The sequence below is a fragment of the Globicephala melas genome, chromosome 8 (assembly GCF_963455315.2).
Source record: "Globicephala melas chromosome 8, mGloMel1.2, whole genome shotgun sequence".
In the NCBI taxonomy this organism is placed as follows: Eukaryota; Metazoa; Chordata; class Mammalia; order Artiodactyla; family Delphinidae; genus Globicephala; species Globicephala melas.
The window spans coordinates 98,562,192-98,586,146 of record NC_083321.1 but is presented as its reverse complement, the minus strand read 5'-3'; the positions used below and the strand labels follow the sequence as shown (position 1 = coordinate 98,586,146).

Sequence of the window (23,955 nt, the reverse complement as noted above, 5' to 3'; positions counted from 1 at the left end):
GGTGGCGGTGGAGAGCCGCCTGCGCATGTCAAGGCTGACGGAGCACACACGGTCGGGGCGCCTGGAGAAGGGCGGCTGGTCACGCGCCACGCAGGGTCTGGGCCCCTGCACGATCTGCAGGCGAGCTCGGGGACGGGGCCCACCCACCCCACCTCTCGATCGCAGGCCGCACAGAAGCTTCCGCCTCCTTCCTGGCCCCCCTCCGGACCTCCCCGGGGAGGCTCGGCGGGTGTGGACTGGACTGAGGTGGAACGAGTTCTGTAGCTCAGACGGCAGCCCCGGTGGTTTCGGGTGTGAGGGCAGGCCCAGCTGGAGAAGGCGATCAGGGCGGACGAAGCCGGCGCTCCCGGGTCTGGGTGGATCCTGGTCGGAGCGTAACTCTCAGTAAGGAGGTGAGAGATGGATCAACAGGGACCCCTCCGGCAGCTCAGCCGCCTAGAGCCTGCCTGCCGCTCACTTCGGAGCTGAGCTTTCCCCGAGGTGCAAACAGGGGAAACAGCTGAGCGACTGGAATTGGAAGTTCCGGGTGGGCGGGGAAGGCTCTGTCCGTGGTGCTGATCCGGATCCCAGCAACGGGCTCCGGGGAGGGCGCGCCACGCTGCCGATCCACTCCCTCGAATTGGGGCAGTCCGCCAGAGTGGCTTGGAGCTGAAACCCCCGCCCGGCTCAAGAAGCCCGCAGAGCCTCCCCAGTAAACGGCACTTGGCCCTTATTTCAGTCAGAAAGTCGCTCCCTTGGAGCAGTTCGTCCCAGAGGGTTTCCTCGAAAGTACTGAGAGGGAGCATTTGTTGACCCAGGGAATCTCTCTGTTTAGCCCCGGAAGCCACCCGCTGAAAAAGATGCCTGGCTTCAACAGATTGTTTCCCCTGGCTTCCCTCCTGCTCATTTTGTGGGGTAAGTACCAGCACCCTGCCATGCGAGATGCAGATGACAGTAATAATGCTAACAGTAATAACACTTATTGATGTCGTTGGTGAAAACGAGGAGCCCTGGCTGACTTCCCCCTGTGCATGTCTGCCAGATACGGGATCCAGAGGGGTTCCATGAGAGCTGGGATTCTGAGATTGGAAAAAGGCCTCCCCACTCCCGTGCTGCTTTATTCCTGAACTTCCCTTGGTGGTTTTTCCACCCTTCCTCCCGTTTCCTGTTAATTTCAAAGTATTTTTTTCCCTTTCCCGTAGCTGAAAGAGCATGCAGTCACATTCATTATTAAAAAATCTCGGTTACCGTTACATTTCATTTCTCAATGAGGTCTTTGAATTAATTTTTATATATTAAAAAAATCTGGATGCGTGCATTTTGAGAATGAAACTAGTTGTTGATCCATCTGTTTAATTTCAATAAGTAAAACAGGCTTCAGCCATTTGCAGCGATATATTAGATAAATAGGCACCTGGGAATTGCATCTTTCTTCTTTTTCATGAACATGTGGAATTAAGGTGCGTTGGTGTTTGGGGGGCTGAGTTTTTTTGCCTTTAAAGATAAATAGGTTCTTGTTTGTCTGCTGTGAAGGAGTGAGGTGACCTTCTCCCTCCAAATAAGGGAATCCTATACTTGAAACAGTAAGGCTGAGCAGAGTGGTGTTAGAGATGGGCTTGGAGTGGGGTCTGCATGTGTGTAGTGGGAGTTAATGAGTCTACATGATAATGTCTGAATGTGTGATTGAGAGAATGCTTTACTGTGTTGATGTATGCCTCAGGGTCTGAATGTGTATGCTAGTGTATGTCAGAGCATGTTAGCATGGGCATCTGCATGGATTGATGAGGATGTAGTAGGTGTGTGTGTGTGTGTGTGTGTGTGTGTGTGGTTGTTGTGTAGTTATGGGCATCTCAGTCTTGGCAACTTAGATCCTCAGGTCAAATATAGGTGCTCTCCAGCTGATAATTGCTTTACATGATCTTAGCTACATTCCTCCATGTTAAAAATCAATAACCAGTATAATTAGATGTGAGCATGCCCACCTGCCTTACTGAAACTGGGTATAGGATTATGCTCTGTGGTTGGCAGGGAACTCATTCTGCTGGTGCAGTGGCAGATATGCTGATGGGAACAGCCTCTTTACCTTAGTATCACTTTATTAAGCCTCCAGGACTAACTCTGGCTGCCAGCATTATCTGGATTTTGCATGTGACCAGAAGCAGAGCCAAGCTTCCTGTTGAACAAAATGCCTGATGAGACAGGCTGGGAAGGACAAAGAGGGAGAGTAATGCCAGTCCCAAGGGCAGACTCACCGCCACCCATCCCCAGTAGGGTCAACCAGACCTGAAGATGAAGCAGACATAATAGGTCGCCAATGATCTCACCTGCCTTGAAGACTTAAGGCTGTGATTTCCTCAGGGGGAGGCTAAGACTAGGGGGCTTAGGAGAGGTTAGTTGGGCTGTATAAGAAAGAGCATGAGTAAAGCAATGAGAGATGAAGTTGTAGAGAAGGTTGGGGAGAGATTCTAAAGAGCCTGTCTTCCCAAACCCTAATTTAAGTTTTAGCATATATGCCTGAATTCTAGTGGAGGGGGAGAGCACTCTATAGGCCAAGGACCTTTTGACTAGGACTTACAAAGCCTGGATTGGAGTCTTAGCTCTGCCACTAGCTTGCTGTGTAATAACCTTAGAGTATTCTGTTCCTCATATACGTATATTTGGAAATACATAAGTTTGGAAATTGGGGCGGATGATACCTAACGTCCCTTTTAGCTGCACAATTGAATGGTAGGGTAATGTAATGTTTGCATGTAATTCCAGCATTGGAAAGCACTTAACTTAGATGTGTTCACCCTTCCCAATATGAATGGAATTTTTTCCATTCTTTTATTTTCTGCGTGAATTGAACAAAATTCCCTTATTTCCTTCAATAAAGTATATAATAATAATAATAATAGAATCTACACTTGCCTTGTGCTTTACAGTTTACAAAGCAATTTTCAATCTATTTCTTCTTTTGGTCCCCATAGCAATCCTATGGTGGTAGTCAGGGAAAGCAGTATTATTTCCAATTTAGAGATGAGAAAATGAGGGCAGTGGAGGGGAAAGGACTTGCTAGAGAGCTCTTACCCCTTGATGTCAGTCTTCCAGGGCTTGTTCTAGCTCCTCTTATGGACATGTGTGCTGCTATACAGGCTTGCCAGGTTGGCGTCTGTCCTCTCATCCCTCTTTGGAGCCACCCTTCCACTCCTCTCCCATGCCATTGCCTTTCCCAGGGCCTTCCTCATTTTTACCTCCTAGTGTCTTCTCTGATTTTCCTCTCCCAGGTGTTGGTTGTGTTGGGGAGTGTTTTCCTCTCTTCCCCCAGTAACCCATTTTACATCCCATTCTTTCAAGGCTCTGCTAAGTGACTGGCTAATCTGATAGACCAAGTCATTTCAGGGTGTTAATATCTACAAATAACATCATTGATCACCCCCCTTTGGAAAGTATTTACATTCTAATCAAAGCCTTTATTTTCTTAGCATTGCAGAGCAAAGTTAAGAGGAGCAATATAGCAATAACCAAAGAAGAAAAAGATTTGGGGTTATTAGAGGAGTTGGTTACATACACATTACTATCCACCTGATAATAGATTGATGCTATTCCTTAGTTAAATATAATCATAATTAATATTTTCTTCCTTCTCTGGTTTCCTCATTATTACTATAGACATTGAAGAGGAGACCATGGGTCAAATGATTTGGCCAAGATTATTCCAGGAGTTTATTATTCACAGTCAGCAATGTGGGTTGAATGTCGACCATATGTACAATCTTTTCTTGGATATCTAGAGGATTTCTTGGAAAGAGAGGCAATAGTGTACTGGAGACTTACAGGGTGAAGAAACATACTTTACCTTTTGGTGGAAGGAGCAGCGAGTCATATCGCAAAGGAAGGCAAACAAGGATGAGAGGATTCTGTGGCCATTTTGCAATGTTCCTTCCAGGACCTCATGAATTAAATTGACCTCATGAGCTGAGTTCTTTCTTAGGACTTCATACTGGACTTTGGCAAGGAGAAGGCGATCAGTGGGGCTTGCTGTCTGATGATACCTTGGATTACTCAGGGGCAACTCAGAACAAAGAGAGGCTGCTGTGCCCTACTCACCATCCTGACTGCGTGTATTCTGCCTTCCCTCCTTTAACTCTAAATGAACTAACCGTGTTTATATTTAAGACCAACTCATCTACTTGTTCACTAGAGGCTATCACCTCTCACCTATTCAAGGATGTTAGTCCAGCAAACTATACACTTTCAAGCCCCAGCAGCTCTACTGTTCCCTTCATCCAAGCAAAGTCATTGAACCACCTCTCAGTCTGATCACTGTACCAGCCTCTTAACTGTTCTCTTTGCTTCCACCCTTATCCTTCCTCACCTCTTCAGTTTATTCCCAACATAGCAGTCAGATCAGGTGATTTTGTATAAATCATGTCATTCTTCCACTCAACAGCCTCCAGTGCTCCCATGTCACTCAAAGCAAAAGCCAAAGATCTAACTGTGGGCTGGAAGAGCAGCCGTGATCCGGCTCTGACTTATTTCTCCTGCCTCATCTCCTCCTACTCTCACTTTGTGCCCTGTACTTTATTGTGCTTTTTGCTTTTGCCAACACACTCCCACCCTAGGGCTCTCGAGTTGCTATCTCCTCTGCACACCTTCACACAGATATTCATACAGCTTGCTCCCTCCTTTCTTTCCTTCAACACCTGCTCGACCTCACCTTCTCAGTGAGTCTCTGGTGATTCTATGCACACTCTAACTCCTCTATTCTGTTTTATTTTTTTCTTATAATTGCACTTATTGCAGTTTAATGTTGCTTATTTTCTCTCTCCTTCCACTGGAATGTGGGCTCCATGAGAGCAGGGATGGTTTCTGTTTTGTCCCCTGTTGTGTTCTCAGTGCCTAGAGCAGTGCCTGGCGCACAATAAGCACTCGATATATGTTGAAAGAGTGAAGAAATAAATGAAGGAAAATAACATTAACGAATGTACAAAGCACATTCGTAGAAATCATCCCATAGAATTTGCATGACACATCTATTAGATAAATATTATTTTCAGCATTTTGTTGATGCATAGACTGAGTCTCAGAGAGGTTAGACAGTCTACCAAACTGGGAATTCTCTGGCGGTCCAGTAGTTAGGACTCTGTGTTTTCACTGTAGGGACCTGGGTTCTATCTCTGTTTGGGGAACTAAGATCCTGCAAGCTGTGCAGTGTGGCCAAAAAAAGTCTATCAAACCCAAGCCTTCAGCTGCCCAATACCGTCTTTCTTCTGCCTCTATAAGCGTAACTGTACATTCCTTGGTACATTTTCGTATTCTTCTCTGAAGTCATCATCATTGCACTAACTCATCTTTACCACGTCTCATTAAATATGAATGTGCCCCGAGGCTCCCTGCTACATGGGGTTCTCAATGCACACTCTACACCTCTATCCGCTCCCAAACTTTTGCACAGACCATGCTTTATTTTTTTTAAACCAGGTCAATACTCAAGTTTTCAAACTCTTCATATTCTGAAAATGTTTCTGATCAGTTCTCTCTAGATATGGACCCTCCCCCGATTAAAGTGATGACCCATTATGCAGAAGCAGGAGAGCCTCTTGCAGGCTGCCTGATAAAACCACCCCCTGCTTGTTGAGAGTTTAAAGCCAATGAAATTTATTTTACCTTGATATGTTAAATTTTATCATAGTGCCTCTAGTTTTTAAACTCTATGTCTAAAAATTAAATTTGTTGCTTTCTGAGTCAAATATTTCATTTTTTGACTCCTAGTTAGTCGGTCAGTCTCATTTTAAGTTCTAAATAAAGCTTTTCTCTGCTTTTAGAAAGAACTGTCTGCCAGTAGAGGAACAGACTGACCGTTCACTGTGGACTAGTTTTTAAATTACTATGTGTATTATTTCATTTTTTAGGGGTTCCGTTTTTATTATTAATGAGAAGGTAGCCTCAGAAGGGGTTAGAAGTTCTGATATAAGAATCGTTGGCGATTCATCTCACTTTTGAATCTTCTGTATAACAGGCAAACTCTCTTACCAAATAGTCTTTCGAATTCGTTGACAGCTTCAGCACCAGAAAAAAAAAATTTTTTTAATTGAGTTAGCTTTACTTTCATGTGACTTTTGCAGTTGGAAAGAATCTATTTTCTCTTCCACAGGCCAACCTTCAAATATTTGAAGACAGGTGCGTCGGTGTTCAAGCTAAGCACTCCGGGACCCCGCTTTGCTCTTACCAGACTTTGCCCCCAGACCCTTCTCCGTCTTGCTTTCCTCTGCACATGCACTCGTTGAAAACTTCCTTTCGTACGATGGGACACCCTGAATTGATCATAGTGGTCCAGATTTGCTCTGAACCGCACCGGGGAACTGCTCCTCCTTTGTCCTGCCGTGTACATCTGATAACACAGCCCACGTTTGCACTTGCTTTCTTGGCAGCCACGTCCCGCTTTTGATTCATTCTGAATTTTCAGTCTGCTGTACTTACCCTCTTTAATGGGCCATGAGCTTCTAGAGGGCAGGAACTACAAGTCCAGGCCTGCAGGTAGCCTCCAAGGTGCCCCCCAATCTGACTCCCCCTTTTTTTGTTTTTTACTTTTTTTAATTTTGTTTTTATTTTATTTTACTTTTTTATTTTTTTAATTTTTTTCCCCTTCCTCATTTTTAACTGTGTGTCTCTCTCTCCTCCTTGGGTGAAGCATCATCGCCCCAGCCCCAGGGTCAGCTCACCATTTTCTTCCTTGCTGCTCCGTCCTCCACCATGCACCAGAATCACCTACATTTGCCATAAAACACAGATATGATTACATCTCTCTAAGGCTTTAAAACATGTGACCCCTCCTATTGTGAAGGGCATACAGAGGTCTTCACAACATGGGTCCGATCTACCTTTCTGGCCTTAAGTCTCACCATCGTTCTCTTCCTCTCTTCCCAGCCCAGCCGGGAGTAACTGCCTCTCCTCTAGTATGTCACTCATCATGGTCTGGTTTTATGACAGGAGTATGTGTTCCCTGCTAGACTATAAATGTCTTTAGGGCGTGAAGCGTGTTTTATTCATCTTTGTATCTCAGCGTCAGGCCTGGCATAGAGTAGATTTCTGTGGGTGTTGGTGGAATGAAGGGGTGCATGGGTGGTTGATGGATGGATGCATGGGTGCCCTGTTTCCCACCTTGACTCTAAGTCCTTGAGGGCAGAGCTGAGGTACGAGCTGTACCGCATCCCTGCTGCTTCCGGGGAGGCTTGCAGTCAATGCTGGCTCATCCCTGCCCGTTGTGAGAGGGTGTACCTGGGGAGACACGTACACGTGCATGCTGTTTTCCAGTTTGTCTCATGATTCTGCCTTCTCTGTCTCTCCTCCCTCCCTCCTTGTTCTCCACTGCCTCTCCCCTAACACCTCCTGTCCCTTCCCTGGCGTCCGGGCTCTCCCCAGCTGGCGTCTGCTCCCCTGTGTGTGTGGAAGTACCCTCGGAGACGGAGGCGGTTCAGGGCAATCCCATGAAGCTGCGCTGCATCTCCTGCATGAAGAGGGAGGACGTTGAGGCCACCACGGTGGTGGAATGGTTCTACAGGCCCGAGGGCGGTAAAGATTTCCTTGTATGTCTGACTGCTGACTCTGCCCTTTGTTTCCGCTGGCCTCTGCCATTGTGTGCCTGGCTCCCGACAGCCTGGGAAATGACGATCTGACAAACACTGGCTCTTTCTCTCCAAAGCACTGACAGCTCCTCTGCAGATTACTGACAGCCTTAGTTTAGCCCAGCCTCTGGGAAAGGGAGGGCTCCAGGCCAGCTCTGGGCACTTCCGGTTACAGGCAGGGTAAGGAGGAGAAAGGCATGAATAGTATTTAGAGCCTACTGTGTGCCAGTCACCCCACTAGGCACTGTGCAGGTGTTTTCATCGAATCTCTGCACCATCCTGCTGGATGGATTAAATTCACAGAAACATTGAAATAACTCCAAGGGTCATTAAATGAGATAGCATAGGTTACCTCATTTCAGTCTCACAATCTCAGTGAAACAAGAATGTCAGGCGTGACCAAGACTGATGTGCAACTGGTACACACACATCAGTGGGTAACATATTTAAATAGTCCTATAGTGGTTACTTGTGCCAAATTTCCCAAGTGGCTTCATCACCATCCTTCCCACTAGGAACCTCCAGACCCACGATGTGGGAACTAAGGGATCAGCCATGGCCAATGTCAGTTCTGATTGGTTGGTGCCAGTGCCAAAATGGTTGTTATATACTTTGAACACCAACTTGGGGATGACCATTATTCACATTGTCACTGTCTTTGGAGCCAGGCTGCCTGGGATTGATTCTTTTTTTTTGCGGTACGCGGGCCTCTCACTGTTGTGGCCTCTCCCGTTGCGGAGCACAGGCTCCGGACGCGCAGGCTCAGTGGCCATGGCTCACGGGCCCAGCCGCTCCGCGGCATGCAGGATCCTCCTGGACCACGGCACGAACCCACGTCCCCTGCATCGGCAGGCGGACCCCCAACCACTGCACCACCAGGGAAGCCCATGGGGATTGATTCTGGACTCCACAACTTACTTTAACTCTGTGTCCTTGGACAAACTGCTTAACCTCTCTCTCTGTGCCTCAGTTTCCTCATCTCTAAAATGGGGATATAAGCCATAGCTACCTCACAGAGCTGTTACCAGGACTCATGTGCTATAATTTTTAATGTGTTGAGAATAGTTCTGGAATATAAGAAGTACTGTATAAGTGTTTGATAGAGAATACACACACACACACACACACACACACACAAATGGGGCAACTAAGGGTCAAAGAAATTAAGTTAGTGAGACAGCTTAGATTTGAACCAGGTCGTCTGACAGCAGATACAAAGCGTTTATTACTGCACTGCCTCATCTTCCTGGGGGCAAGTTTTTCCCCACGAAGACCTAATGGTGACACAACATTAGGATGAAATTGAGTTTTGCTTGCCCTTCTGTCTAGCTCTCCTAAAGCTGGACTCATTTCTCACTCTAGGCTGGATGTGCCATTCTGATATGGCTTTGCTGCACTCAGGTGCCAGGCCTGGGACAGTAGGCTTCCTAGCGCCTGGTTCAGGGCTGACCGCAACCAAGGCTAGTGCGTAGGTTACAGGAGCCTGGACGTCTTGACCAGATGCAAAGGTCCCCACGAGCCTCAGGTCTGTTCATATGCCAGCCACCTGCTCTGCTTCCAGGCCTGCCCAAAGTGAGGAGAAGGTGGCTCAGATGGAGGAAAAGAAACTTAAAAAATTGTGCTGGAAATACAGAACAACACTAATAGAAATTTTTGTGACAATGAACATGTTCCATATTCGTGCTGTCCAATTCAGTAGCCACCAGCCACAGGTGGCACTGAACACTTGAACTGTGGCTAGTGCAACTGAGAAACTGAATGTTACATTTTATATCATTCCTAGTAAGTTAAATTTTAATGTAAGTAGCCACACGTGGCAAGCAGAAACTAGATGGACTGCACAGCTGTAGAAGGAAACAAAAAAAAAAGGTATGTCAGAAGGTGGAAGTGTTTGAGAAGAGAAATGTAGAGACCACATTTCAGATCTAATTTCGCCCAGAGTGGAAGAGCTGATGTGTACACATTGGCTGGCAGCTCTCTGCTCATGTGGGCCACTTAAGCAGCCTGGGTCCCCTTCCTGCGGCCTGGCCCCGACTGCTCACATCCCCTCCAAGGGGACCAGCTCCGAGAGACACTTTTGGAGGCCAGAGCTCTCAGACGTCTTCATGACGCATGAAGCTGCCTCTCTGCCTTAGTCTCTCCCCAGCTGCCCCCATGACACACCTTTCTCTCTTGTTCTCTCTGCCTCCTTCCAATCCTTCCTTTCTCTCAATTTCCCTCTCCTGATCTCCTGTACACTTCACTCACCTTCCTCTGTCCTCTTTCTTTCCAGCCCTTTTTCCTGCCCGCCTCTTCCTGCCGTGTCCATGTGCCCCGACACCTGGGTGCCTTTGCCCGTCTTTCCCTGTCTTTGCTCTCTTCCCTGCCCTCCTCTGAGACGCCCATCCCACTCCCACATTTGGGAGCTCCTGGTAACACTGTCCCCGTCCCCACGTCCGAGCACCATTCTGGTCCTTTTCTCCGCCCTGTCCCCACCTCTACCCTGTCTTCTCTCCTACACCCTCTGCTTCTCTACCTGCAGATCTATGAGTATCGGAACGGCCACCAGGAGGTGGAGAGCCCCTTCCAGGGACGCCTGCAGTGGAATGGGAGCAAAGACTTGCAGGACGTGTCCATCACTGTGCTCAATGTCACCCTGAACGACTCCGGCCTCTACACCTGCAACGTGTCCCGGGAGTTTGAGTTTGAGGCACATCGCCCCTTCGTGAAGACCACCCGGCTGATCCCCCTCCGTGTCACCGAGGAGGGTAAGGCTAGGGCACAGGCTCCCTTGGGTGCCCTGCTCTCGGGGGAGGGAGGACAGCGGGTTTCCACATAAATGAGCCCCTTGCAGAATGCAAAACCCCATGTATCTGGAGTGGTGATATCTAAAAATGTCACCACTGGCTTGTCCTCCTGGGGCGGCCAGCTTTCTGCAAGCCGCCCGAAAGCTTGCCTCTCTGTGTCTTTCCTCAAAGCAGAAAGGCTTGGAGATGATAGTGCAGTAATCTTGACCCGGTCCCTGGACTCTCCCCTTTAGAGAAAGAGGACAGCCTCCCTGAAGCCTAAAACTGCCAAGACAGTTACACCTACTCTGGCCTGCACTGAATCTCGGATTCAATGGGCTCAGAGAAATCTCCTGAGGTTCTCTAGAGGTCATCTACCCTCTTGTCTGTGACTCATACAAACCTCTGAGCTAGCGGTGCTCAAACTTCATCCAGCCTCAGATTCCCCTGCAGGACTTTTTTTTTTGCGTTATGCGGGCCTCTCACCATTGTGGACTCTCCCGTTGCGGAGCACAGGCTCCGGATGCGCAGGCTCAGCGGCCATGGCTCATGGGCCCAGCCGCTCCGTGGCATGTGGGATCTTCCTGGACCGGGGCACGAACTCGTGTCCCCTGCATCGGTAGGTGGAATCTCAACCACCGCGCCACCAGGGAAGCCCCCTGCAGGACTTCTTAAACCCAGGCTTTCTGATTCCGTAGATGGAGCATGACAAAAAAAAGTTTCCAGGAAGTGCTGTTGCTTTGAGAACAACTGCTACAAACCAAAGTCTGACAGCCTCTGTCTTCTGTCTCCCTCCACAGTAGTCATACAAGAAACCCCCTCCCCATCCGTGGCGTCTCTCGTTATATAACCTCACTTTCAGCTATGAGAAGGGGAAACGCGGTTTGCTCTCCAATCTTTAAATTGTCCCGATTTCCCACAGCTGGTTCCTTGTTAGGCTGGGAAGTTCTTTCATCAACCTAACTCAAAAGTTTCTGTTGCGATCGAATCCAGAATCTTGAGGGTGAACTTAGAACTGGTCTTGTTCTGCTTTCCATGGACTCACTGTTCAGAGCACTGTGGCTTCTCACCCCTTGCAAATGTTCCTTCATGTGGCAGAGGAGCGATATACGCATCTCCCTTTGTGTTTTCTCACCCAGGCTAAATGATGACTCCATTTTACTTAGCCCTTCCTAGACGATCTATTTCCAGCACGTTCTCAGCATTATGGCTGCCCCAAGATGCAGGTCAGTGAACAGGCAAAAGGTGTGGGGCAGGAAAGAAAGGAGAGGTCAAATTAAAGCCAGGCTCTTCCTAGAAAAGGATGCCAGGATTCCCGACTTTCAGGCCACAGGTGTATTTATTTTTTTATCGTGTTATGGTGATTAAATTCATGAAGCAAACGAGAGTGCACAGCAGAGCGAGCGATGTCATGATTTAGACAAGACTAAAACGGAAGGTAGGTCAATCCAGATGGTGCACAGGGACTCTCAGGCCACTTGGCTCAGACCTGATGAGCCTCTTCCCCTCCTTGAGCCCGTCTCCTCTTGTGTGAATCGAGGGGGTTGGACTGGGAGCTCTCTAAGGTATTTTTTTGTTCAGAAGTTCCATTATCCTCTTCTGTTTACACACCTGTGCCCCCGGGGGAAAGGGAGCCTGGCGCCCTCTGCTGTTCACCCTCGGGACTGTCGGCTAGTGACAGCCAGGCCCTAGGAAGCTGCCTCTGTCTCCACCTTGTGCTCTCAAAGGCTTTTGCCTCCAGAGACCTTTGCGCAGCCAGTGGAAAGGGTGGCAAAGTGGAGCCAGTCTGCCTGCCTGCCGGGCCCCAGAGCCAGACTTGGGTAAGAACAGAGGGAAAACAAGTTTGTCATCAGAGCCACAGAGCCTCTCGGGACGTTAGGGCTGGAAGGAAGCTTGGCTGTCTTTCAGTCCAGGGGTCTGAACAAAGAGCTGGCATCGGAATCACCCAGGGGGCTTTCCTTCAGTGCAGAAGGCCCCATACCACTGCTGCGGTGTGAGTGCAGCAGGTTGGGGTGCGGTCTGGTGAAAGTCAGTTGAAATGACTCCCCAGGTGGTGGGAGGGTGCAGCTCTGACGCCCTCATGTTGTGGCTGGGAGACAGAGCTCTGGAAGAGGAGGGCTTGCCCGGACATGAAGCACGTTAGCACCAGAAGCAGGACTGCGGTTCAGATCTTTGCCTCTATTACCTGTGTTTCCACTGCATCTTTTCCCTCCACCACCACCCACTCCCTGCCACTTTTTCTTTTTCTCTCTTCCCCCGACCCCGTGACCCCTTTGGCAACCCTCTGCATCCCCACCCCCAGATATTCACTGCTCTCATACTGCTGCACGCTCCACCATGACACATTCCTCACGTCTGCTCCATCCCTGTGGTCCCAGAGAATCTCCCTGCTTCTCTTTGCTCAAGCTGGACTGATCCCGGCGTAGGCTCTCACCTCCTGGCTCTAAGACAGAAATCTGAGTTCTCTTCGCCTAGAGGTAAATAAAGCTACTGAGGACAGCTTCCTGGGGTACTACTTCTGGCTACTGCATTTAAAAAGAAATAGGGGGGTTTCCCTGGTGGCGCAGTGGTTGAGAGTCCGCCTGCCGATGCAGGGGACACGCGTTCGTGCCCCAGTCCGGGAAGATCCCACATGCTGCGGAGCGGCTGGGCCCGTGAGCCATGGCCGCTGAGCCTGCGCATCCGGAGCCTGTGCTCCGCAACGGGAGAGGCCACAACAGTGAGAGGCCTGCGTACCGCAAAAAAAAAAAAAAGAAAGAAATAGGGTGCTTGAAGTTGAGCACATTGCAAACCAGACCGTTGTCAGCCCATGAAAAGACATTTGATGTGTCTGGCATTCTCCTGTGCCTCAAGCTGCATCTGTGACCTCCAGCTCCAGTTAGGAAACCTGGGTGATCCTGGAGCCCTTGGACTGCTTCTCTGAGGTGAAGGTCATGGCTGTGCCTATATTGTGTTTTTAATGAGCAAGGCCTTGAGGATGACTTATGCCCTATGAATAACCATGAATCTAATTTGCTGCTGAGAGCTACCAAAGGGAGATGTGGCTGCAGCCTTCCTTGCCACTAGGAAGGAATATATGTCGGGACATTTGCCATGTATTATGTTTCAGTTATTTATTTTTTTTAAATGAAAAAAAAATTTTTTTTTTTTTTTTGTCTGCACCACACGACTTGTGGGATCTTAGTTCCCCAACCTGGGATTTAACCTGGGCCCCATCTGTGGAAGTGCCGAGTCCTAACCACTGGGCCGCCAGGGAATTCCCTATCATGTTTTATTTGTCATTTTTGTTGGTTAGGAAACAAGGAAGATCAATATTTATTTATATTCATTCATTCATTCCACAAATACTTATTGAATACTTCAAGTATTCTAGGATTAGGCAACAGGCTGATAAATCAGAAATAAATATGTTCTTAGTAAGCATACAGTCAGTAGAGAAGAGAGATAAATACATCACAGTACAATCTGAGAAGTGTTATAATAGATGGATGGAAAAGTGCCTGGAGAAGAACGTGAATAATAACTGCACGAGAAGTTGAGGAAGGCTTCACAGAGGAGGTGACTTCAGTGGAGTCTAGAAAAATGGTTGGGAGATTGAAAAGCAGGAGGCGATGTTGGGACAGAGGTAGCACTGGGGTGTGAGATACAATCTAGGAAGAGGGAAGAGAAAGAAGAAACGTCCACAGATTCCAAAAGACCACAGCGTGTATGAGTAGAGAGGTTTTGCTGGTCAACTGAATGGAAATGAGGTGAGGAAGGCTGCACGGCGAGTGGCCTCCTGTGCCCTGTTAAGAGAGTCAGGTCTCTATGCTGAGGGTGGTGTGGAATACTGGAAGGTTTTCAGTAGGTATATGGCAGGATCAGATCTGTGCTCCGGAAGTAGAACTCTGAGGACAGCCTGGTTCATATGTGGAATTCTCCAACCCTCATTTCTGTTTGGGTTTGGAATGACTTGGAGGGAAGATGAGCTGGGAACGTCCTTGCTTCTCATCCAGACATGCTCAGGTCACTGGGTGGGCTGACGGCACTGTCCACATGGCCCTGTCCATGTTTTCCGACGCCCTCTTCCCGGGGGTACCACACTCCGCCACCCTAAGCTCAGAGGACAGAGTCGGCTCAACTGAGACATGTGCGTCACACCTGTGCAGACTTTTACATGTCCCAGGGTATCCTTAATACATCAGGTAATGTGTGGTATGAATTATTACCCTCACTTTACAAATTAAGAAGCTGAGTCTCAAATCAGGGAAATGACTGTTCACACACTGGGAAGTAGGAAAACTGAGACCCGGCTGCACGTATCTCAGCTCCAGGATTCCTTCCAGCTCTATAACTTCTTCCTCCATCCATCATTCTCCCTCATGCCTCCCTCCAGAGCATCTGAAGAAAGTCAGTGAGCAACCGGACAGGCAGGGGAATTAGGGGATGTTAAATCTCATTGGTACCCTCTTGCGTTCCTTTAGACCCAGTGCTTATTTAAGACATACCTAGAAATAGGCCTCGTGTATCTCAGACCTCAGGGACAGCTCTGGGTTTGTGGGACATGCATATTGTGAGCCTCACTCTCCCCCTTGCAGCTGGAGAAGACTTCACCTCTGTGGTCTCAGAAATCATGATGTACATCCTCCTGGTCTTCCTCACTCTGTGGCTGCTCATCGAGATGATATATTGCTACAGGAAGGTCTCAAAGGCCGAAGAGGCAGCCCAAGAAAATGCGTAAGTCCAAAGATGCCAAAATGATGATAGCTCGCCCCTTCCGAGCGCCTGCTCTCATGGGTGAGGTGGTGAGCAATTTACACAGTCCTCCACTTTCCTCACAACGTTTGAGGTAGGCAGCATGAATATACCCATTTTACAGATGCGAAAGCTGAGCCTGGGCAAGTTTGCCCAAGACCATTATAAGAGGCAAAGCCAAGTTTGACTTCGTGCCTGCTAACTCGTGCCCTGCACTCTTAACCACTATGTAAAGCCCATCCGCTGCCACCACAATCCCATGACGTTAGCATTATTATGACCATTTTATAGATGCTGAAGCAGTTCAAAGAGCTTAAGTGGCTTGCTGGGGCCACACAGATAATGAGAGGAGAGGCTGGGATTTGAACCGAAGCCTGTCTGGTGTCCTTGCTGTTCCCGACACATTCAGCTGTTTTCTGTAAACCACAGAGCTCATCAGGCCACCTGGGCTCTGCCGTCTATTAGCTAAGGAGCTCCAAACATGTTCTTCCCCCTGGAGCTTGGCCGTGATTGAAAACCCAGAGATGGGCTCTTCTGCTCCAACGTCCGGACTGTACCTTGGCCATTTTCGCCAAGGCCCTAGTCACTCGAGCACAGGTAACAGAAGATGGGGTCTGAGAGTCTAAGGGGCCATGTTGGCTTGTTATTTGGGGAGAGGAAAGATAGAAAATAACCCTCACAGATTTACACAGTGGAGGTGATAAGCTAAAAACCCTAGGCTATTATCACCTAGAAATGCTTGATAAAGTATCATTTTTCATGATATCTATGATCTCAGGAAAGTAAAAAATTATAACTGACCAGATAGAAGGAAAGAAAGGATATGCTGGGGAGGTTGTCATTCCTGGTGACCTGGGTGATCAGATTTCAGTGCTTGAGCATAGGAAGTGCCCACACTTGGACAGGAAGTACCCACACTTGGACAGGAAGTGCCCACACTTGGACAGGAAGTGCCCACACTTGGACAGGAAGTACCCACAGCTGGCCTTGTACAAGAAACAGAGTTGGAACTGAGGTCACCAGCAGAACCAGGATCCTCAGAGGGCTACAGCTCGTGCAAAAGATAGATCAGTAAATAATCATCAGTCCACCAGCCCAGAGAAAAGCCAAGGAAACCTATCTACCTGGCCTGACTCCAAGTAGAAACATAAAAGATTCTTGAGAACCGGTAACCACAAGCCTGCTCTCACAATGTTTGGGATTTAAATTTATGCTACCCACGTGATCCAGGAACCTCTAAGCTGAGAAAGTCAATAAAAAAAAAATTAGTCCCCAGACAGTGATAACCATGTAGACGCAAATGAAAAACTATTTTCTGAAGGGACCCGCTTTTAGCTGAGGCTTAACAGTGCTCCCCAGATAAAGCATTGCTGAATCTGATTCCACAGTCTCATCCAAAACTAAAAGACACAGCAGGAAATAATCCAGCATGAGCAAGAGAAGTAACAGATGGCAGGATTAAACCCCGGGAGCTTCAGACACAAGAAGGACCTGGTAGAATATAGAAAAGAAATTTGCTTAAAAGAGTTAAAACAAGAGTAGGAACCGAAACACAAGAATACAATAAGTTATTAAGAAAAAAGAACAGGCAGATTTGAACAGGAGTAAAGAAAAACCTGGAAATGAAAAATACAGTCAATAAAATTCAAAACTCAATGGATTGGTTCACCAGAGATTGGATACTGGTGACCAGAAGATAAACATAAGGAAGTTTCACAGAATGAAGCACAGAGATATAAAAAGGTGGAATATCACAAAGAAATAGGAAGACAAAAATTGAGAAGATCGATTAGAATAAAAGAGAGAAAATGGAGGAGAGACAATATTCAGAGATACAGTGGCTAAGGAAAGGTATGACTCTTCAGATTCGAGTAGCACAATGTGTCCTGAGCAAGATAAATACATATAAGTCTAAACCTAAACACCAACCATCTTTAAACGGATTAATGGCAGCAACTAGTATAACCTACAGCAAATATCATCTATGTGGCAACTTTAGAAGAACTGCCTATAATATTAGAAATATGTCAAGGATACCTGCTTCTATTCTATACTGGAGATCCTAGGTGGTGCACTAAGTAAATACAAAAAAAAAAAAAAAGAGTATGAATTGTAAAGAAAGAAACTAAATTATCATTCACAGCCAATATGATTACCTATATAGAAAATCCAAAGGAATCTATAGACAAACTATTAGAACTAGTAAGAACGTTTCATAAGATTGTTGATACAAATCAAAATATTTATAAATATAAAAGCATCTATATTCCAGCCACAAAAATTTAGAGAAACATCTCAATATTTAAAACATTTTAAAAAATTCAATTACAATAGCAACAAACACTCTCCAGTACCTGGGAATAAATCTGATAAAAACGTGTAAGATATTTAAGGAGAAAATGACAAAATTTTACTGAAAGATTTGAGTTAAATAAATGAAGACTAAAACCTCACTGTTACAAACATAGCAATTCTCTTCCAAATTAATCTGCAAATTCAGTAAAATTCCCATCAAAATACCCAATGGATTGTTCAAGGAACTTGATAAGCGGATCTTAAAAGTCATACAGAAGCCCAGAGGCTAAAACTAGTCTAAGCCAGAGGATGGTCAGATAGTAAATATTTTAGGCTTTTCAGGCTACAGAGGGTCTCTGTCCCCTATTGTTCTTTCGTTTTGTTTGTGTGCAACCCTTTAAACAAGTAACAGCCTTTATTAGCTCATGGGCCATAGTTTGCCTATTTCAAAGAACAATAAGTTTGGGGGAGGTGGCTGGTAGGAGTTTTCCTGTCAGATATAAAGATGTCTTATACAGCTATTAGAGTAAAGATTTTATGATACTGGACTTCCCTGGTGGTGCAGTGGTTAAGAATCCGCCTGCCAATGCAGGGGACATGGGTTCGAGCCCTGGTCCTGGAAGATCCCACCTGCCGCGGAGCAACTGAGCCCATGTGCCACAACTACTGAGCCTGCGCTCTAGAGCCCACGAACCACAACTACTGAGACCACATGCCGCAACTACTGAAGCCCGTGCACCTAGATCCCATGCTCCACCAACAAGAGAAGCCACCACAATGAGAAGCCTGTGCACTGCAACGAAGAGTAGCCCCCGCTCGCTGCAACTAGAGAAAGCCCATACGCAGCAACGAAGACCCGACACAGCCAAAAATAAAATAAATAAATTATAAGAGGAAAAAGAAAGATATTTTCAAGACATGGAATCATCAAAGAAAAAGACAAATGTCTCAGAAGGAAAACTGGTAAAGCAAATGAAGTCATATTGCAGAAGTACAAACCCAAATTGCTTATAAACTTATGAAAAGATGCTCAACTTCACCAGTAATCAGGGAAAGGAAAATTAAAAGATCTATAAAATGTAATTTCCCATCCATCAGTTTGGCTGATTTAATCTAACAGTACTAAGTCCTGAGAACAATGTGGATAAATGAGAAGACTCATACGTTGCTGGTGGAAGGAAAAAACAAAAGTATTTATTATTCTAGTCTGCTGAAAGGGCCATTCTCATTTTCTCTTGGGTAACATGGTGAGAAAGAAGAGCAGAGGTGTTCTAGAGACATCCTTGTTCCTGGGGCCCTTGCTCCTTCCCTTTTCCTGTGTTGGCACCTCTGGGTACAAATGCACTGATTTTCTTCCCCCGTCTCTCCTCCAACAGGTCTGACTACCTGGCGATCCCATCGGAGAACAAAGAGAACTCTGCGGTACCAGTGGAGGAATAGGAGGGGGCAACCGGAGGTGATGTACAGGGAAGGGAGGGGCAGGTAGATAAGGAGGCAGGTTGTACAAGTGACCTTGACACCCACAAAGCAAAATGACTTTCGATTTGGTCCCTTAGATTTCTACCCTACCCAGAGTCCCCACCCTCAGGGTACTTCTTTAAGTTGATGTCCAAGTAGTCACAGCTCTGTGCGAGGTTCAAGTCCTTCAGAAGGTGAGTTGCTTTGGCCTGAGTGTTGGGGCAACTTGAACTCCTTACCCACACTGACAAAAAATAATTCCCCATTCTCCCTCCTATGTAAGGATCGTGGATGAGGTCAGAGAGCCTTTGGCTGGGCTGGACTGGGCTGGCAATTCTCAGTGAGCTGTTTTATCACTGGTAGGTGGCCTGAACACTGAAGCGATGGCTACCCCATGTTCAGTGATGTCAACAGCGTCAGGAGGGTGCCCCAGGGGCCACATCACTTCCCTTCACGCGTCCATCCTTCAGTTCATTCATCATACATCCACTCACCTCTGAACTGTCACCTCTGACTTGCTAACTCCATCAGACCTCCACACACAAGACTTTGCGAGAACCAAGGAGCCAACATTTCTACACGACTCAACCTCAGCCTGCCCTTGCTGTCAAGCAAGCAGCTCCCATGCCAACTGGACCCCCCCCCCCCCCCGCACTGTGCTCCACCCGGCTTTGAACACATGCTTGAGCCGCTGATTCTCCATTGCCGCAAGTGAATGGAGGGCTTAACGGAAGGAAGCTGGAGTGATTAGTCTGGGTTAAAGCAAAAGAGTGTCATGAAGTGGGATTCCTTGAAGTCAGTTTTTCTAAGTTCCTGGTCCACTTGGCTGGAGCATCAGAGCAAAGCATGCGTTTCCAGGCCCTCCAGTGATAGAAAGGTCATTAAGCATGGACTAAAATGTTCTCTGGACTATGGTGCTCCAGGGCAAGATCCCAAGAGGTCTCAAAGGCCTGGGTTAGTGTCAGTCCTTCAAGAAGCCGAGGGCAGGGGACTTGGGAAGTCATACAACACGTTCGTGATCCTCCTGGGGCAACGTGTGTGCCTCGCCAGGTGAACGCACCACCGGAGATGGCGGGGTGGCATTGTTTTCCTGTGGGCACTGGGACTGCGATTCCTAAGTTCTTCCTCTCAAAATTTCTGTGGGTCAGTATTATTACTCATACAGGAGGCAACGGAGACTCAAGACAGGACTCCACTGATAAGAGACTTCAAAGGATACACTGGGGCAGATAGAAGCCCAAGGCGCGGTCCAGTTTACACTTCCCGAGATGGGATAATTTTGTCCTTGAAAAGACTCTGAAATTGAGTTTGGCACAGAACTCGGTGGATTGCCTGGATGAGGTTAGCTCTGATTCAGGCCATTAGAAATTGGCCAAAAAGGCAGAGAGAAGGATGGGAGGTAGATTTGAAGAATTTCTTTAGTGAAAAGGTTTGTGAATCCGAGACGTCTTCCAGAAGGGGAACGCATCCGGGAATGGCATTTAACTAAGACACATGTTTTTAGCCTGAGATAGATGATGGCAAATGAGTGATGTGATAGAGGAGGGACAGGCTAGGTGGCTTCCAAATATTTCACCTGTGAATTCATAATGTCCAAGGATTTTTTTTGTTTTTTTGTTTTCCCCTAGATGTTAGGAGAGCAGATGAACACTGGAAACATTTTAGTCGATATCTCATGTTTCACTTTGAGTAACTGGTGTAAGTGCGATGTCCTTCTGCACCCTGTGATGAGAGGGGGAAGGATGCTTTATGGGATGTGAGAAGATGAAAGTGACTGGGATTCGATGAACAAGAGGTCCCTCAGATCCAGGGGCATCTATGGGGAAAGATCCCACTCTCTTGGCTTTGGGCCTCGCCTGACAAACTCAGTTCATCTCTGCCATCCCTGGGAAAGCACTTGAATTAGTCCTTGTTTACATATTTGAGAGTCTGATTTTATCGAAGAAAATACTTTCAATAAATTCAAGGCCTTTCTCTTAGGTAATTTCCCACACAATCTCTCTGAAATAGGAGACAGAATATAGATTTTCCTGACTTTCCTGTGAGGAAAATAGGCCTGGATTACTGTGAGGTTTTCCCAGTCACGTGGATGGCGGATGACAAGCCTGCCGCAGAAACTCCTTTCTACCCCTCCACTTCCCTCTTGCGTCAGTAGACCACGCATCTAACTTGTGATCTAGAATGCACGTTTTTTTTTCCTTTTTAAAAGCCCAACTCAGATATTTCCTGGGTGATTTTTAATGAAGCTGAATGGTACCTCTCTTTTTTTCTTATCCTTTACAAGTAATCTTCTCTAGTCTTTTCCTCCTCCTAACTTCTCTACTCTTCTCATCTTTAATGCTTTCTTTATTAAGCTATATGATTTACCAAGCATTTTAATTATCTTATTTCTTCTCCACAACTAGCTCTGTGAGGTGGATATTGCTAATATGTTAACAAATGAAGAAACACGCTGTCTGAGGCTAAGAAGCTTTACCAAATCATAAGTTCATATAGTGGGTAAACAGAGAGCTGGAATTCAGGTCTTCTGAGCCCTAGCCCAGCTCTCTTTCTACTGAGACCGTAGCTGCTTCCTTTCCTCTCATTTTTCTTTTTTTTTTTTTTTTTTACTTCCATCTAATCTTTGCCTCTCTTGCTTGTCCTGAGATGTTAAACATCTTCGCTCACCCCTAACCCCACTCCACTGCTCCTCTACCACTCTGCTTCTTGGTCCATGATAAAACTGTGCTTTCAGAGTCTTAATCTCATGTTCGTTTCCCCTTTCTCGTTGGTTTGTACCTCATTATTTCTCCTAAATTGCAATTAAACTCCTTCCTGGGAGACTTGATCATGACTATAAATCCACAAGGTACTGTGATCACCAGCCTGCTTCAAATCCTCACTCCCTCCCTGTTCCCCCGCATATTCCTACAAAGGACCCAGATAAACGTGCACTGCTCTGGAAGCTCTATCTGGTATGCTGTTCTATTAAAGGGCTTAGAAACGTTCTCAAGGGCTATCATCACTCTAGGAACCCCACCTGTTGTCTTGGTGCTGGATAATTCCCCCTGACTGATGCTTAATAATACAATTCCCTCAAGGCCAGCTCGGCTGGGTCTGGTTTTCCCTCCCCTTGGGCTTAACAGCCATGACCTTCATTGCTCAACTCTGCTGGCCCTGTGAGCACCTCGCCCAACGGACCTTTGCCGTCAGCTCAGCCTTGCATCGCAGCCCCAGCTCTCGTGTGGAGATACCTTGACGGTCAGCACCTGTCCCAACACCAGCCTTTATTTTCAGTCCATCTAAAAGCACTGTCCTTTAGAGTCACCACCCCCAAACACCCACACGCCCGGATTTCTGACTCTCTTGAGTTTCTGGTTTCTCCTTAGATGCCAAACTAGAAATGTTAGTAGGAAAGGAATTTTTCAGAGCAGGAATGTGCTGAAAATATGTATAGAGCTATGAATGGTTAAGAGAAGAGACAGTAGCTCCTTTTTTCCCCCCAGAACTACGGGATCAAAAAGGAAAACATACCCATCTCAGAATCTGTGAACCCACCTGACATAAATCAGAGAGAAAAGGCCGTGTAACTGCATCTTGGCAGGAAGCAGCAGCAAGGAGCTAGACCCATTTCAGAATATACCTTGGCTCTCCTTCCCAAGCGGAAATGGAAAACTACAACAAAAAACACCTTCCTCTCCCATCCCTTTGTAAATGAAAAGCCCCCAACCCAGTGAGTCCTCCCAGTCACGGCAAATGTATCTGTGTAGTACTTGGTGTCATTACTCTGATCACCCATTCATTCTGCATTTCGGCACCCTCTCTGCATCGGGCACCAGTCTAGACCGAGTGTGCCCTGCGCCCTTAGGTTTTAAAAATATCATCATCCAAGCCTTTCCTAGTCTCTAAAACTCTACCATGGCAGACGACCCATGTTTGGCACCCCTCCCCTTACTTGAGGCTGTAGTAGGACCCAGTAGATGCACATTTGAAGCGAGTCTGAGCTGTAGCTCAGACTCAACCCCTATCATAGGCCAGCGAAGCCTCAAAGCTGGTATTCCTCTTTTTTGGGCAGAGTGACAGGGAGGGAGGCACTGAAGGACGAGCGCTTGTAGGTTTGTGAGGCACCAAACACAATCAGCAAATTCGTACAGCCATGGAACTCGTCACCGTGTTGTCACCTTCGTGTGGCTTTTTCTTGATTTTCCACAGCCAATCTTTTTCTGAACTTTAGAAATGTTGTTCCTGACCACTCAAGCTCTCAACAACCTAATGCCTGTATGTGGTGTTTTTCAGTAAACTCCCTGTTCATGTCAATAAAGCGTCTCTAAACACTGCTTGCTCTGGTTTTGCTCCACGGTGTGTGTCTGCTACACATACTATGGCTTCTACCTACCTCCCCAGCCCACATCAATTCCTGAACTCACAATCGCTGGATATATGCCCAGAGAATGAAAAATACATTTAATAGTCTAGAATGAAACATACTGTCTCCCTTCTTTCCTTCCCTACCCAAATACAAAGGAATCCAAGAGCCAGAGTGTTCTCACCTGAATGACATCAAACAAGTTGGTGAGGGGCTCCCAGCAAGGAAGACCTAGTGAAGGGAGGAACCCCACTCCCTTACCAGGTTGGCTAACATTAAGGGAATAAAGCAACGCTGTCCCCCAATGTGTGTCTTCCCAGAAGTGCCAAGGCCCCAAAAGGGAAAAGTTACACAAGAAATTGTCACTGGGATTCAGTCTACCATACACTCCTAGAATAACAATACTACTGATTGATAATGATTAATAATGATATAAAATCATTAATAATGATTAATAATGATATAAAATCATTAACAATGATTAATAATGATATAAAATTATCTTCATATAGTACTAGCCACTATACTAAGAAACACAGACACACACACATATACACACATATATTTTATGTTATCTCTAAAATAAACTGAGGCTGGCAGTAACGGTCGGGGCCCAAGGACACAGCTGGTAAATAGTGATGCTGCGATCTGGACTCAGATCTGATTCCCAAACCTCTCATCCGTTCCACTTCATCAGGCTGCCGCCCTCCCCTGGGAAGGAGGTCCTGGATGGCTGGCTGTGCACGTGTGTCTGCGTGTGTGCCTGTGAACA

At 46.8% G+C, this 23,955-nt stretch overlaps 1 protein-coding gene across 2 annotated transcripts; it reads left to right on the top strand.

Annotated features, from left to right (window-relative positions):
* SCN3B (sodium voltage-gated channel beta subunit 3) lies at positions 1 to 23,154 on the top strand. Of its 2 annotated transcripts, XM_060304212.1 has the most exons (7): positions 3 to 120; positions 815 to 894; positions 7,384 to 7,547; positions 10,108 to 10,333; positions 14,929 to 15,067; positions 18,757 to 18,836; positions 19,202 to 23,154. In XM_060304212.1, the coding sequence occupies exons 1-6, from the start codon at positions 26 to 28 to the stop codon at positions 18,818 to 18,820; spliced, it is 768 nt and encodes a 255-aa protein (XP_060160195.1). In that variant the 5' UTR covers positions 3 to 25; the 3' UTR covers positions 18,821 to 18,836; positions 19,202 to 23,154. The 2 variants fall into 2 exon arrangements, with proteins under 2 accessions (XP_030695650.1, XP_060160195.1); XM_030839790.2 differs by having other exon boundaries at positions 1 to 392; positions 18,757 to 23,154.
* The last annotated feature ends 801 nt before the right edge of the window (positions 23,155 to 23,955 follow it).

What these genes read in the sequence shown, in the direction of transcription:
- SCN3B (XM_060304212.1), top strand. Translation starts at nt 26, where the DNA reads ATGTCAAGGCTGACGGAGCACACACGGTCGGGGCGCCTGGAGAAGGGC. An exon ending in GGCCCCTGCACGATCTGCAG is followed by an intron (nt 121 to 814) that starts GCGAGCTCGGGG and finishes CTCTCTGTTTAG; the next exon opens with CCCCGGAAGCCACCCGCTGA. An exon ending in CCTCCGTGTCACCGAGGAGG is followed by an intron (nt 10,334 to 14,928) that starts GTAAGGCTAGGG and finishes TCCCCCTTGCAG; the next exon opens with CTGGAGAAGACTTCACCTCT.